The following is a 14,174-nucleotide window of genomic DNA, read 5'->3' on the forward strand; positions in this document are numbered from 1 at the left end:
GAAGCTCACACTGTGGCCAGAAACATGCTAGAGACAGGTGCGCAGAGCACTCGGTCAATGTCTGTCTTCGGAATTCTGTGTTCAACAATCTTTGCACTTTAGTGGGGCCTCCAGTTATGGAAAAATCTCTTAAGTCCGTAGGAGAAAATGGTTTTATTATAGTAAGGAAACTTTTTTCTCTAGGTGTTTTGTTGTTTTTCCTTCCTTCCTTCCTTCTTTCCTTCCTTCCTTCCATCCCCCCTTCTTTATTTTCATGTTAGCATTCCAAAGTTCTTTCTAGAATCTAAATATCTGGTACTTCTTGTTTGGGAGAAATCTAACTCTGAGATCCCAGTGCCCGAGTGTAGCAGGACCGCGTGTCCTTCAGAAGAGTAGCTCTTGCATCACATTCTCCTCGCCTGACATGGACAGTGCCGAGTAACACGGCACGGCTGACCCTTTGGCAGGTGTTTGCGGAAGAGTAACGGAAGTGAGGCAACAGTGGCAAATTTTGATTTTTAGATAAAAAGTCCTTTCTATTCCTTTACTATAGGACTCCCTATTCATATTTTATTATTACATAGAATATTGAGGATTAGTGTCATCTCAACCATGATGGCTTGCCTTTGTCAGGACAGATTGCAAGAAGTGCACATTCTAAAACCCTAGCCATCTTGTCACATGACTGATGCCTCCGTGGCACTTAGGAAATCTACAGGAAACAGCCTTGCCTGTCAACTCTCTGTGAAGTTTTCAAAGTTCCTTTGAGTTTGGTATCTGCCTGTACAGGAAATAGCATAACTCTGAAAGAATGGAACATAGTCATTAAATGTGATCAAAGAAATAAAACCCATGCAATCGGCATTTAAAAAATTGTTGGATCAAAAAAAATTGTTGGGTCCTTTGCTTTCCATTGATAGGTTAAAAAAAGACTGTCAGTAGGCATTTTATAATTAATCTTAGCCAAAGGCTAGTGAATTTTTTTTTTTGAGATGAAGAAAAAGAAGATAATGGGTTGTACACACCAGAATTGTCATGTTTTCTTCCCATCATCTAGAACAGTCTCAAATATCATAGTGCTCGGGAATTTGTAGTTACAAGAATGAGACAAAAGATGAGACAGTCTCAGTTTCTTCTTAGACTAGTGATGATTCTGTCAACAAGCTAGAGTCATTTGGGAAGAGGAAGCCTCAATTGAGAAGATGCCTCCACCATATTGTCCTATGAGCAAGCCTGTGGTCCATTTTCTTGATTAATGATGAATGCGGGAGGGCCCAGCTCATAGTGGGCAGTGCCATCCCTGGACTGCTTGGTCCTGGGTGCTGTAAGAAAGCAGGCTGAGCAAATCATGAGGAGCAAACCTGTAAGCAGCACTCCTATGGCCTCTGCATCAGTTTTCCCTTCAGGTTCCTTCCTTGAGCTCCTGTCATGACTTCCCTAGATGATGGACCATAAGCTTTGTGGTAGTTTGAATGGGAATGGCTCCATAGGGTCATAAATTTGAATGTTTGGCTCCCAGTTGGTGAACTGTTAAGGAAGGATCAGAAAGTATGACCTTGTGTAGTGAGGAGCTGTGGGCAGGCCTGCTTTTTGTCCCACCCGGCTCCCACACGGCTAGCTTAGCCCTGGAAATAACAACACACAAATTGTATTCATTTAAACACTGTCTGGCCCATTATCTCTAGAGAGTTAGTTACTGACTAACTCTCACATCTTGATTAACCCATTTCTAATAATCCTGTAGCACCACGAAGTGGTGGCTTACTGGAAAAGATTCAGCATGTCTGACCTGGTGGCTGGCTCCATGGCGTCTGCCTCATTGCCCTCTTCCCAGCATTCTGTTCTGTTTACTCCGCCTACCTAATTTTCTGTCCTATCAGAGGACCAAGGCAGTCTCTTTATTAACCAATGAAAATAACACATAGGCAGAAGGCCCACCTACATCATTTCCCCATTTTCTATTTAAACAAAAATGAAAGGCTTTCACTTTAATATAGTAAAATTACATATAACAAAACAGTTATCGAGTAAGAATTACAATTGCAATATTTATATCTATTTTATCTTTATCATAATAATGGAAAACTATAACTATAACTAACCATTCTTCAACTCCATCAAAGACTCCAGAAGGCTATAATATTACCTAAGTAAACAAGAAGTAAGCAACTTCCAAAACTCTAGAAATGACAGAGACATCTCGCTGCCTGTACAGTCACCCAAAGTTCCTCTGTACCGTTGTGGCATCCGTCTTCAACCTACAGGCCCATAGTATCCAGCAGACATTTCCATGAAGCAGGAAATTTCAAAAGCATTTCAGTCACCATCTGCTGTGTCCTGCAGAATGTCTCGCAGACTCTTTCATGAATCAGGAACCCCAAAAGACCATCTCACCTTTAGGCAAGTTCAGCAGTCCTCTCTCTGCAGGATCTTTGTGTCCAGTTTATACAACAGTCCAGGCAAGAGCAGTTTCTTGCCCAAATGGCTAACCAACTCCATAAGGAGCCTCTTCGATGCCCATCTTCCTCTTGAAGTAGATTGGTGCTGCCAGGAGCAGACATGTCTCATTGTCATGAAAAGCCCTACGTTATTAAAACATTAAATGCCATGTTCTGTAGTCTTTGAAAGATATAAAGAATGCCTATCTGAAATATATCTATGCACATCTAGAAAATCAAGCTAACATTACTACAAGCTTGACTATTATCGATGATTATCCATTAACAACCTATATTTCCTAATTATACATTGCATTTTTAAATGAACTACACAATCACAATACCTCAATCAAGATCAGAAATATATATGCATATAACAAAATTGACCTTAAAATCCATGCCAATGCAAATTATTCATATCTCTATCACATCCCCCTTTAAATGTAAAAGAACATTTATAAGCAATATTTGGGAATATGGACGTAGTTATTTCTCTCCAAACTTCTTCCTGCTGTATAGGGGTGCTGTTAATCAGGTTTTTCATGGTATAAACTGTGTGCTAGATTCATCTCAGTCGACAGTTGAGCAAAGAAATTTCTTGAGGGTATTCATAGGAACCTTTCACGAGGATGAGGTCTATCATACCATATTGGGATAGAAGCAATCCACAGGGTCTCATCCTCTGTGAAAACAAAAGAAGAACTTTTCCAAAGCATCATAACCTTAGATCCAAATTTTGAAGTCAAGATATTTTCAAAATACCTATCTTGGGTTAGTTCAGCAGCATTTATAAATAAAAGTCTTTTAGTAGCTGTTGCTCCTTCGTCAGCATTCAAACAATTCAAAGAGAGCATAATAACACACAGTATCAAGATTCTCTGTGTATTTTCCATCTTTATGTGGCTTTATTTTAACCTCTATTTCTTTTATTTTTACTTTTACTTTTTGACACAGGTTCTCTGTATATCTTTGTCCTGGAATAACTCTGTTGACCAGGCTGTCCTTGAACTCACAGAGATCTGTCTGTCTCTGCCTCCCCAGTGCTGGGATTAAAGGTGTGTGCTACAACACCTTGAACTCACAGAGATCCATCTGTCTCTGCCTCCCAGGCATTGAGTTTAAAGGTGTGTGCTACCACACCTTGAAGTCCTGGTGGTCAATCTACCTCTGCCTCCCAAGTGTTGGGATTAAAGGTGTGACTTCTCTCTTTCTTTCCTTTTTATTTTTAATGACTTTAACCTTTAGCCTGCATATATTTTCAACACACTGTAAACCATTTAGACATTTTCTTTGTCTTTGAATCTCTCTTTACTGTATATCTCTCTTTTTCTGACCACATGAGTCTTTAATTTACCAAGCAATATTGGTAGGACTAAAGCCATGACTTTGACGACTGGATCCAGCCCATTCCTTAGCTTTCCAGCCTCGTGACTGAGGTACCGGCTGTAGCCATTTTTATTACCACAACTCTATGGCGTTTCAAGGGCCCTGCCAGCAAGCAAGATGCAGCATTCTGCTCACAGACCACACTCAGTCGGACTGCCTGCCTGAAAGAGTCAGAGATTGTCCTGGCAGGACAGCCCAGAAAGTCGGCATTTTAAAACAGTGCAGCTTTTTTCCTGCTACGGCTGAAAACAGAAAAGCATGCGTTCAGCTTTTCATCAACACTGTTTAAGTGTTTCGCGACAGGACCTCTTAAAGGAGCTACAAAGTTTTGCAGCTAAAGCTGAGTCAGGAAGCCTCTCTTAGATGGAAGCATTTGCTTGCCTCTAGCAAGCAGAGCAGACCCGAGAAATTGCTGCTACCAAGAAAACATGCTTTATTCTTTTCTTTCCCAAACTTTCTCAGGCTTTCTGTGGATGCAGTTATCCATATGGGCACCAGCCTTGTAAGAAGAGGTGTGTAGTGGTTTGAAGAAATGGCCTTGTTGGAAGAAGTGTGTCACTGGGGTGGGCTCTCATATGTGGTAGAGTCTCATGTGTTCAAGCCAGGCCCAGGGGCTCTGTCTTCCTGCGGATCCAGATACAGAACTCTCAGCTCCTTCTCCAGCACCATGCCTACTTGTATGCTGCCATACTTCCCGCCTTGATGGTAATGGACTAAACCTCTGAGCTGTAAAGCCGATCCCAGTGAAATGTTTTCTGTGTAAGAGCTGCCGTGGTTATGGTGTCTCTTCACAGCAAGAAAACTCTATGAGAGTGTATCACTGGGGATGGAGACTTTGAGGCTTTAAATTCCACACAGGCCAGTCTCAGTCTCCCTCTCTCTCTCTGTCTCTGTCTCTCTGTCTCTCTGTCTCTCTCTCTCTCTCTCTCTCCCTCCCTCCCTCCCCCTCTCTCTCTCCCCCTCTCTCCCCCTCTCCCTCCTGTCTGGATCAGGATGTGAGTTCTCAGGTACTGCCCCAGCACCATGTCACCTGCCTGCCTACTGAAATGTTCCCTGTCATGATGATCATGGACTCACTCTCTGAACATCTAAGCAAGCCCTCAATTAAATGCTTTCTTTTATAAGTTGCTTTGGTCCTGGTGTCTCTTCACAGCAATGGAATAGTAACAAAGACAAGCTTTAAGCGGAAATAAACCTGTTTCTCTCCAACCTTCTTTTGGTCGGAGTTATAGGACAGCAACAGAAACCTTAACTAAGATAGGAATTGTTACCAGAAATGGGCTATTACTGTGACACACTGACCATATTGTTTTTGGGAAAGATTATGGAAGAACTTTGGAACTTTGGGGTAGGAAAGTCATTGAGTGCTCAGAGCTCAGTGGGTTGTTCTGTGGGAGTTTGGAAGATAACGTTGAGAGCAATGCAGGCAAGGGAGGCCCTGGCTTGTGAAGCTTAAGAGAGATGTTTGAGAATTTAGAGACTCCATTGAAGCCATAGTACACTTTGAGTTTTAAGAGTCTGTGGTTCTGGTCTAAAAAAATTTGCTGACTAGCGAGACCAGAGGCATTAAAATGAAACTTCTGCTTTGCTGAAATAATCAGTTCTGATCAGGTGGAGCTGATTAGAAGAGCACAGCATCACCTAGGTGGAATCTGGGAGTATTTCCTCAAGGCCGGTATACAGAAGCTGTGGTTCAGGGCCAAGGCTGTACCTTATGCTGGAAGCTAAACCTGGTAATGTGTAGTGTCATCTGGGTGATACTGGTTTTGAAGACATGAAGGATTCGTGGAGAACAGCTGATGCTTGGCACTTTGTGGTCCCGAAGAGTTTAGGAGAGGTAGTTGGTGAAGGCCCAGGAATGAAAGCGTCATGGAGAGGAGTTGAGGCTTGGCACCATGTGACAGTCAGAGTCCCAGAGGACAGTCCAGAGAGGTCACTGGTGAAGGCATAGCCCAGTTACATCAGGAGACCACAGTATTGTGGAGATGCCAGCACTATGGGATGATCACCAAGGCGTGGAGCGACTGTGGAGTGGAGCCCAGAAGATCATGAGTCCCAGAAATCTGACCCTGAATTTTATGCTGCTGGACGTCGGTTCTGCTTTGGTGTGATTGTGCCTGTGCCTGGTTCTTCCCTCTAGGACTAAGAAAGCTTGTACCTAACTTATTTTTGATTTTACAGGAGCTCAGTATGAGACCTTGGATATTTTAGAGAGGTTGAACTTTTTGGAGTGTTTGAATTTGTAAAGATTGTGGGACCTTTAAAGTTTGGAATATGTTTTACATTGTGATAGCGACTTCTTAGGGACAGCAAGAAAAGAGCAGTTATGGTTTGAGTGATGGGATGTGAAATTGACAGGAGCCAGTTGTGCTGGCTAGTTTTATGTAAACTTGACATAAACTGAGTCGTTTGGAAAGAGGGAACCTCAGCTGAGTAAACTGCCTGTGGGCAGGCCTGTGGGGCGTTTTCTTGATCAGTGTTGATATGGGAGGGCACCTATCACTGTGGGTAGTGCCATGCCTGGCCTAGTGGTCCTGGGTTCTATAAGAAAGCTCTGGGGAGCAAGTCAGTAATCAGCACTCCTCCATGGCCTTTGTTTCAGTTCCTGCCCTAACTCCCCTGGATGATGGTCTACAAGCTATAAGCTGAAATACACTCTTTTCTCCTCAGTTTGCTTTTGGGCAGTGTTTTGTTATAGCAACAGACACCCTGACCATGACACATTCTGAATTCTCCTTTTCTGATGCTGTGCTGTCAGGAGATGTTTGTAAAACTGACTGACTCTGGAACTGAGTTTCTCAGCAAAGGCAAAAAACTAGAAATGCAAAAACTATTCTGAAAAAGTTAGAGCTGTTGCACTACCCGGCCTGTGTGTGTACATGCTTATATGTGTTTGCGGTTTTGGGAGCTGTGTACGCGTGTGTGCATGTATGTGTGTACATGCTTATATGTGTTTGCGGTTTTGGGAGCTGTGTACGCGTGTGTGCATGTATGTGTGTACATGCTTATATGTGTTTGCGTTTTTGGGAGCTGTGTACGCGTGTGTGCATGTATGTGTGGAGGCCCGAGATCAAACTTGGCTGTCTTTCCTTGAAATCCAGTCTGACTTGCCACTGACAAGAGGAAGTAAACGTGTTTCCAGAATTGTGTGATTTCCCAGTGCTGGACATTTAACTGTCTGAAGTTAGATAGATAGATAATTAGTCTATGAATTAGCACTATTAGACTTGATCAGCTCAGGCATCCAAGTTACTCCTATGCACAGACCAGTTTTAATTCTGATATTTGAGTTGCCCCTGTATGTTTTGGAAAAGAGATGGCCTATACAATTAGAGACTGCTTTGCATGAGCCGTGGCACGCTACTCTGTCTTGACTGGGGGATCTGTTATTTGTCGTTTTCTTACCATAGTCACTGGAAACACTTGTGACTGTGAGTGTCACTGCTCAAGAGAGAACAAGGAAACAAGGAAAGCGTAACCTGCCCAGCGGAGCAAATGAGAGCGTGTGTCGGCTGGTGTTCACTTGCCGGCTTAGCTGCTGTGCACGAATCTACCAATAATTTAATTATCGTCTGCTGCCCTACAGCCCCTCAGTCAGTGCCCTGCTGGCCACTCAGTCCCAGCTCTGCCACAGCAGGGATATGTAGGTTTCAATTAAATCTCTATTGCTCTACTTATCATTAAGATTCAGAAGTCAGAGGATAGGGTGAAAACCTGCTAACTCAGAGAGGCTGAGTAACAACTAGCTGGCCTTGCTTTTTTGCTGGAGATGCAAGAGACACACCTCTTCCCTGTCCTAGAACCAGGAGACACACCTCTTTCCTGTCCTAGAGCTTGGAGACACACCTCTTCCCTGTCCTAGAGCCAGGAGAGCTCGCACTCCAGTCCCTGCCCTTTCCTTCCTGCGCATCTTCTCCATCCAAACTGCTGGCTTCTCTTTGGCAGTTCAGTCAGCTAGTCACTGGTCCTGCCCCGCCCCTCCCCATTCAAGGTGTTCCTTTTTGGGCAGTCTCTGGAGTGTCAGAATGTGATCAAAATAAGACAGGACATGCTCCCTCTCAGGCTAATTGGGACTGATTTTGTAGTAGAAATTTGCAATACAGTTTGCTGTTATTGGTACAACAATTGACGACCAGTGTATGTTGGGAAACAGAAGATCAAAGATTTGATTTTTAAAAATTATTTATTTTGTATGTAGTAGGGAATTATTTGGGGCCTTTTGTGCTCCAGCCCCCTCCCCCACCATGCTAGGGATCAAACCCAGGGTCCCATGCATTCTAGGGAAGCATTCTACCATGAACTACGTCCCTAGCCCATGATGAAAGGTATGAGCGGTAAAAATATAAAACCTTGAATGTATAAAACCAAGTATGAACTAAATGTAACATGGATGTCAGTTAATGTGTCAGCATTTGCCTGTCATTGTAACAGTTGTGCCATCTGATGGGAGTTATTAATATAGGAGGAAGAGATGGAAGTAATGAGAGATAAAATGCAAACTCTACTTTCTACTCAGTTCTGCAAACCCAAAGACTCAAAAACTGTGTGTATGTATGTACATGGGTTTCTGTGTGTGTATGTGTGTGCATGTGTATGTGTGTGTGTGTACACATGTATGTGTGGTGTGTGTGTCTCTGTGTGCGTGTGTATGTGTGTGTGTCTCTGTGTGTGCATGTGTGTGTGTGTGTGTGTCTGTCTGTCTCTTTTGTGTATGTGTTCTTTTGAATGTTCTTCAATAGGTTCTTAGCATGCAGAGTTAATGTCTAACCCATGTCCTGGGGTTTTGCATTGCTGATGAGTGATTTGCTGCTGGTGGATTTTGAGTTGTAGTCGGGTGGATCTGCCTCTCTTCTGTATTTACTCATTTTCCTCCCCGCCAACAGTTAGAATGCCAAGATGCCCTAGAAACAGCAGCCCGAGTTGAGGGCCTTCCCCTGGATGTCTCCGTGCATTCTCACCTCCGAATTCTGGATGAGGAGCATACCAAGGGAAAATACCACCATGGCTTGAGTGCCCTGAAGCCCTTCCGGACCACTTCCAAGTAAGGCTGTGTTAGCTAATGATTCATGCAGAAAGCACTGTAAGTGCTTTTGAAGTCTTGGGCTAGCGTGAGGGCAACTGGGGAGCCTTTACCAAAAACTATCGTTCACAGTCGCTCAGCCTCTCAGTACATGCTGACACCTCGTGGTCGGATTTTTCTCTCCATAGGCACGAGCACCCAGTTGACAATGCTGGACTTTTCTCCTTCATGACGTTTTCATGGCTCTCTCCTCTGGCCCGTGTGGTGTACAAGAAGGGGGAGCTGTTAATGGAGGATGTGTGGGCTTTGTCCAAGTATGAGTCTTCTGATGTGAACTGCAGAAGGTAGGCGCCTCTGGTCCACCTAGGCCTGAGCTGGGTGGGTGGGCAGCAGTGTGGAGTCTGAAGTGCCAAGGGTGGATAGCCTGTGGCCTCTTTTCCCTTTCCGTATCTGTTTCCCTCTAATTGTGTTTTAATCAAGGGCTTTCTCTCTCAGCCCTGCTTCTCTTCCTGAGCCAGCAGGGAGATTTTGTCGCTGCCTTGTGACAGTACATTTTTGGTGGTAGTTTTATTAAAACTTAATTTGTAGCTTTGTGTTTTATCACAGGATCCTTCAGAAAGGGTTGGGAGCCCTTGAGAAAGGAAGTTCTTATCCACACACTTTATTGAGGGAGAGACCTTTGAAGGGCGGTGGGAATGGCTCCTGCTCTCCTTGTTTTATGTACTTCAAACACTCCCTTCTGGGAGTGAATATTCACGGGCCAGGAGGGAAGTTTTCTCTACGAGATGGAGGCTGTGTGTATAACTGTAAAGGAGAGATTTGTGTCTGCAGTGACCGAGCCCGTGCTGGCAGGAGGGGGGTCAAGGGTGTATTCTTCTCCTGGGGAGATGTGTAACATAGGACTTGTGCCCTTGTTAAGACTGGAGAGACTGTGGCAAGAAGAGCTGAATGAAGAGGGGCCCGCCGCCGCCTCCCTGCGAAGGGTCGTGTGGATCTTTTGCCGCACCAGGCTCATCCTGTCCATCATGTGCCTGATGATCACGCAGTTGGCTGGCTTCAGTGGACCAGTAAGTTCTAACTGTCCTTTCTGAACATCTCAGGGGCCCAGCCACGGCCGGCGCTAACCCTGTTCTGTTGCAGAGGTTGTATTGCCTTTGGGCTAGTACGCAGCCTCAGAGGTCCTTCTAGGGCTACTGAAGAGGGTCAGTGGATCTGGGTGTGAATGGTGGCTTGTCAGTTAGAAGGATGAGGACACAGGGCTGCAGGAGAAGAAACCACTTGCTTGTTTTCCTGGGGCTGGGTGAATCTGAGCTGATCCTGCGCCTGCACAGGACCTGCCTGTTGGCTGTGTGCAGATATGAAGCAGCAGCCTCAGACAGGACAGAGATGTCGCCGCAGTGCTGTGAGTGAGGGAGTAAGCCGAGTGTTGTGTGGCCCGGGCTAGCAAGTTTGGTGACATGCCAGGTGCCTCGGGGCACAGTACCATGTTCAGTGACTCTAAGAAATGATCCCTGAAGAAGCTGGGACGCTATCAGGGTCTGTAAGAGTCGGTTCTAGTTTTGCATAGCATTAACTGTGGCAGGCACTGGGCGGCAGCGGTGGTTTCCCAAGCCTATGTGGAGGCAGTGCGGTAGTTAAGGGGGCTTTGGAGAGGAGTTTTCAGGGCACCGTTTCTCTCATCTGCTGTGCTGCCTGACACTTGAGATTGTGATTGAATTCATTCTCTGCATATTTGCCTTGAGGCATCGGAGCAGTAGTACTGTTTAGACTGTGCGTTTCCGTGTGTGGTAAGCTGGAGGTTCATGGTGGGGTAAGTATGTGTCTAAGATGCATGGTGACTAGGTAAAACTAATTTATACCTTTGAAGTGTTCTGTTCTTTTTTTTCCTTCTTTTTAATGTGTGATCTTTTAAAAAATAAAAGTTTTGGTATTAGGTTTCTTAATTGACCAACTAACACTTGTATATAAGTTTTAAACAAAAGGGACCATGTAACTGAAATGTTATGTTATTAGCTAAGATGGCAAATGTTTCCTAGAGCCAGTGTCCCCCAAGAAGAGCTTCTGTCATTGTTTCACTACAGGGCTGGTGGCTGCTCTGACGTGTCACGGAATTTTTTACATCTAGGTAGAAGAGTCTGCAGCATTTCTCCATGCAGTCATAATGGGCTTTCTTAATTTCCCTTTTCGTAAAAAATAAACAAACAAAAAACAACAACAAAGAGTCAGGGAATTTAGGGATTAAATCTTTACTCAAGGAAACAAAATTACAAAATGCATGCTCCCTTTGGTGTCGTGGAGATCACTCCCTTAGGCTTCTGTTAAATTCTTAATCTTTCATTTCTGCTGCAGCAGGCAGGGTACTGACTTAGAGAACTGAGGTGACTACAGAAAGCTGAGGGCCTCTCTGGGACACCGCACTCTGCCCTTTTGGGAAGCAAGGTCAATGGACTTGGGAAAGCTGCAGGCTTGTGATGTGGAAGTGTAAACAATATAAACTCTGATTTGGAACCCTAATCTTGATAAGTTGCTTTGACTGGAAATTGGAGAGTCAGGCTGGTTTTTTTAAAAAAAAGAAAAATGAACTCAGCATTAGTGGTGCGCAAACCTCCTGTAGGTGGGCCTGGGTCTTTTTGGGGAACATCCTGTGTTAGATTTTTGTACATTTCCTGTTTGAGCATGGTTTCCAGATTGGCTTGTTCTGTTCATAAGAAAATCTTACCCTAAATTATAGGCTCCAAACATGGAACATCCTTTTAGATCTCATTGAGCCTTGGTAGTCATACACAGAACAAATGAAACACAACTAAATTGTGTTTGTGTGTGTGTTTAAACGTGGTCAGTTGATGCTGACCTCAAAAATAGCCCAAGGTTCTTATAGCACCAGCAACCAGCCCTCTGTGTAGGGTATCAGGGTCGTGATAATGTTAGCACACTATCAGACTTTGTAAGGGTACAGGTCTTACTCAAAATAAAGAGCCAGATCACTACATTTACAGAGATGTTTTGGGGGCCTTTTTAGACTAAGATAGTTGTAGAAGGCCAGGCCTCACCTAGGGTTTGTGTCCAGAGCGTTAGCACCGCCATAGACCTCCAAGAGCAGCCTGCCCTCTGCAGTGCTAACTGCTCCAGGCTTTGTGGGGGAAAGGACAGTGGGAAGCCCTGGGAGAGGTAAGTTCCCACCCTCCAGCCTCTCTCCGGCCACAGCTTGCTTATTGCTGTCAGGACTGGACGTGGGGGGAGCATCTCTGTAGTGGGACCAGTGACAGAAGCTGTTCTTTAGAATTTTCAGGATGGCTGTATTCTGCGGTCAGAATGAGAGAGTCAAGCTGGGCAGAATCTCTCCAAGAGCTCAGGTAAGGTAATGTTTGCTCCCTGGGAATGCTTCCCACAGCAGGACAGCTGTGCTGCCAGTTGCCAGTTCCTCCGATTGCTTTAGACTTAAATGATAAACTTAGGGCTTTTTATTTATTTATTTTTTTTATAAAAAAACAAAACAAAACTGAGTTTGTTTGGATTTTTCATGAAAACCTGCTTTTCTTTCTCCCATACAAGCACATTTGAAATGTCATTGCTTTTTAGAACCCTGTGTTGGACATTTCTTTACCTCTTTCTCTCCCCTTTGAAAGTTCTGCACAGTGTATATGCCTTTGTCTCCCACCTTCCCTCTCCTCCCTGCTGGGGCGGCTGACTGCCTATCCTGTGCTGAAAGGGGCACCTTAAAGGTATAGGAGGGAAGGAGTCCTTCCAAACCACCTGCTGGCCTTCCTTGGAGACGCTCCTCAGCCGCTGTGTGTGGGAAAGTGCTTCACCGCAGGCCATCCTGCTGAGTTGCTTCACCAGAGGAAGAGGGGCTTTGGCCTTGGGACCCAGTTCCACATTTTGGATGCATACTGGAAAAGAAGCCAATCTTGCTAGTAAATCTGTGCAGTGAGGACCAAAGAGCGAATCTCAAAGTTCTGAGGGAGAGTAGAGTTGGATTACAGGAGTTCTTAGAGTCTGAAATCCCTGGTTTGATCAGGTTGCTTATTTACTGGGGCTTGACATGAACCTAACTGTGGGGATCTAGTAGACAGTTTGGTATTAAGTTACTTTCAGGAAAACTGACAGGAAGAATTACCCCAGAATCTGGGTTCTGGAGTTCAGTGTTAGGTACTTGAGGATGATTGATACAGCTGGCTTCTGCCCCATGTCATTTAGTGGCCTCCAGACCCAGCCAGCACTCCTTGCTGTAGGAATCAGAGTAGATGGGGACATGGGTTTAATTTCTTTTCTCCTTTAAGGTGGGCATTGGTTTGGATTTTGTTATAGTTTGGTTTGGTTTTAGCCAACATCAGTTTTGGCTAGCAGGACTTGAAAAGACTCTGAAGGATGTCAGCACCCCTGCCCCAACCGCCCGAGAATTCTATGCTCTGGAGCAGAGTGTTGCCTCGCAGCTTAGCACGCCAACAGCGCCTGCAGTTTTATGCAGGGTACCTCGTTAGGGGGCTTTCAGTTTTCTTTTTTTTCCCTTAATCTTCTTTCTTTAGCAGCAAGGTCTTTATTGCTAGAGAATCTACTTGGTGGCAGCGTCAGGATTCCCATCTGAGAGCTGCCAGCCTGATGCTCCGTCAGACTCTGGAAGCAGATATGGCTCTGTCGTGTATTTCTACTGTGTACAGTTACAACTTGGAGGCCAGACGGCCCGTGTGATGGCTATCCCTGTATGACTCTGTATGTTCCCACTGTATGTTCCCAATGCCCCTGCTATTGTACAGTGTTTGTGAGATGCTCTTTAAAGATGGTATCTTTATATATATATATATATATATATATATCATTTTCAATAAAAGTGCATTGCTTCCCACATGCTGGTATTTAATGCTGTTGCTGAATGTGCCTGTGTGAGTGTGTGCCCCGGCGTTGCAGGACCCGTAGAGCTGGAGGTGCACTCGTGGTTCTTGGGGGCTGGCTGTCTTCCCTCCCTGCAGGTGGTGTTAGACATATGCTACCTGAGGTAACATGTTTTTGTTTTTGAGAGGGCGTGGGCGTGGGGAGGGCTGGAGGGAGGGTCTCTGGAGTTTGCTAGTCTGCTCTGTTTGCTCTCTTCTGTCCTATTAAACTGCCCGTGTTTGTTTTCAGGGATGTTTTGCACTTCTCACTCTTCCCCGTACAACTGTAGGTACACTGTTCCTTCTTATCAAATAAGCACGCGTGAAAGAGGAAGGTCTTGATTTCATTTAAAGAAATGTAGCCATGTGTGAAGATTCTGGAGTAAGGTCATTATATACCTTTGGATGACCATGTGTCTAGAATTAATTTCAGCTCATGGACAGGTTTATGTTACATTAGAAAGAGTAATGGTCATGGTGGCG

General features: G+C 44.7%; 1 protein-coding gene across 5 annotated transcripts in view; it reads left to right on the forward strand.

The window, feature by feature from the left end:
• The window catches only part of Abcc5 (ATP binding cassette subfamily C member 5), a 96,749-nt gene that overhangs the window by 14,610 nt on the left and 67,965 nt on the right, over positions 1 to 14,174 (forward strand). For 2 of the 5 annotated variants that reach the window (XM_048453754.3, XM_048453753.3), the window contains exons 3-5: positions 8,687 to 8,844; positions 9,012 to 9,167; positions 9,743 to 9,890. In XM_048453754.3, the coding sequence (XP_048309711.3) occupies positions 8,687 to 8,844; positions 9,012 to 9,167; positions 9,743 to 9,890 (462 nt within the window). Of the gene's footprint in view, positions 1 to 8,686; positions 8,845 to 9,011; positions 9,168 to 9,742; positions 9,891 to 12,103; positions 12,303 to 13,349; positions 13,490 to 14,174 lie in introns of those variants that run through there. The other 3 variants (XM_048453760.3, XM_048453759.3, XM_048453758.3) reach the window with 3 other exon arrangements.

This window comes from Myodes glareolus, chromosome 2 (assembly GCF_982192425.1).
Source record: "Myodes glareolus chromosome 2, mMyoGla1.1, whole genome shotgun sequence".
NCBI classification, from domain to species: Eukaryota; Metazoa; Chordata; class Mammalia; order Rodentia; family Cricetidae; genus Myodes; species Myodes glareolus.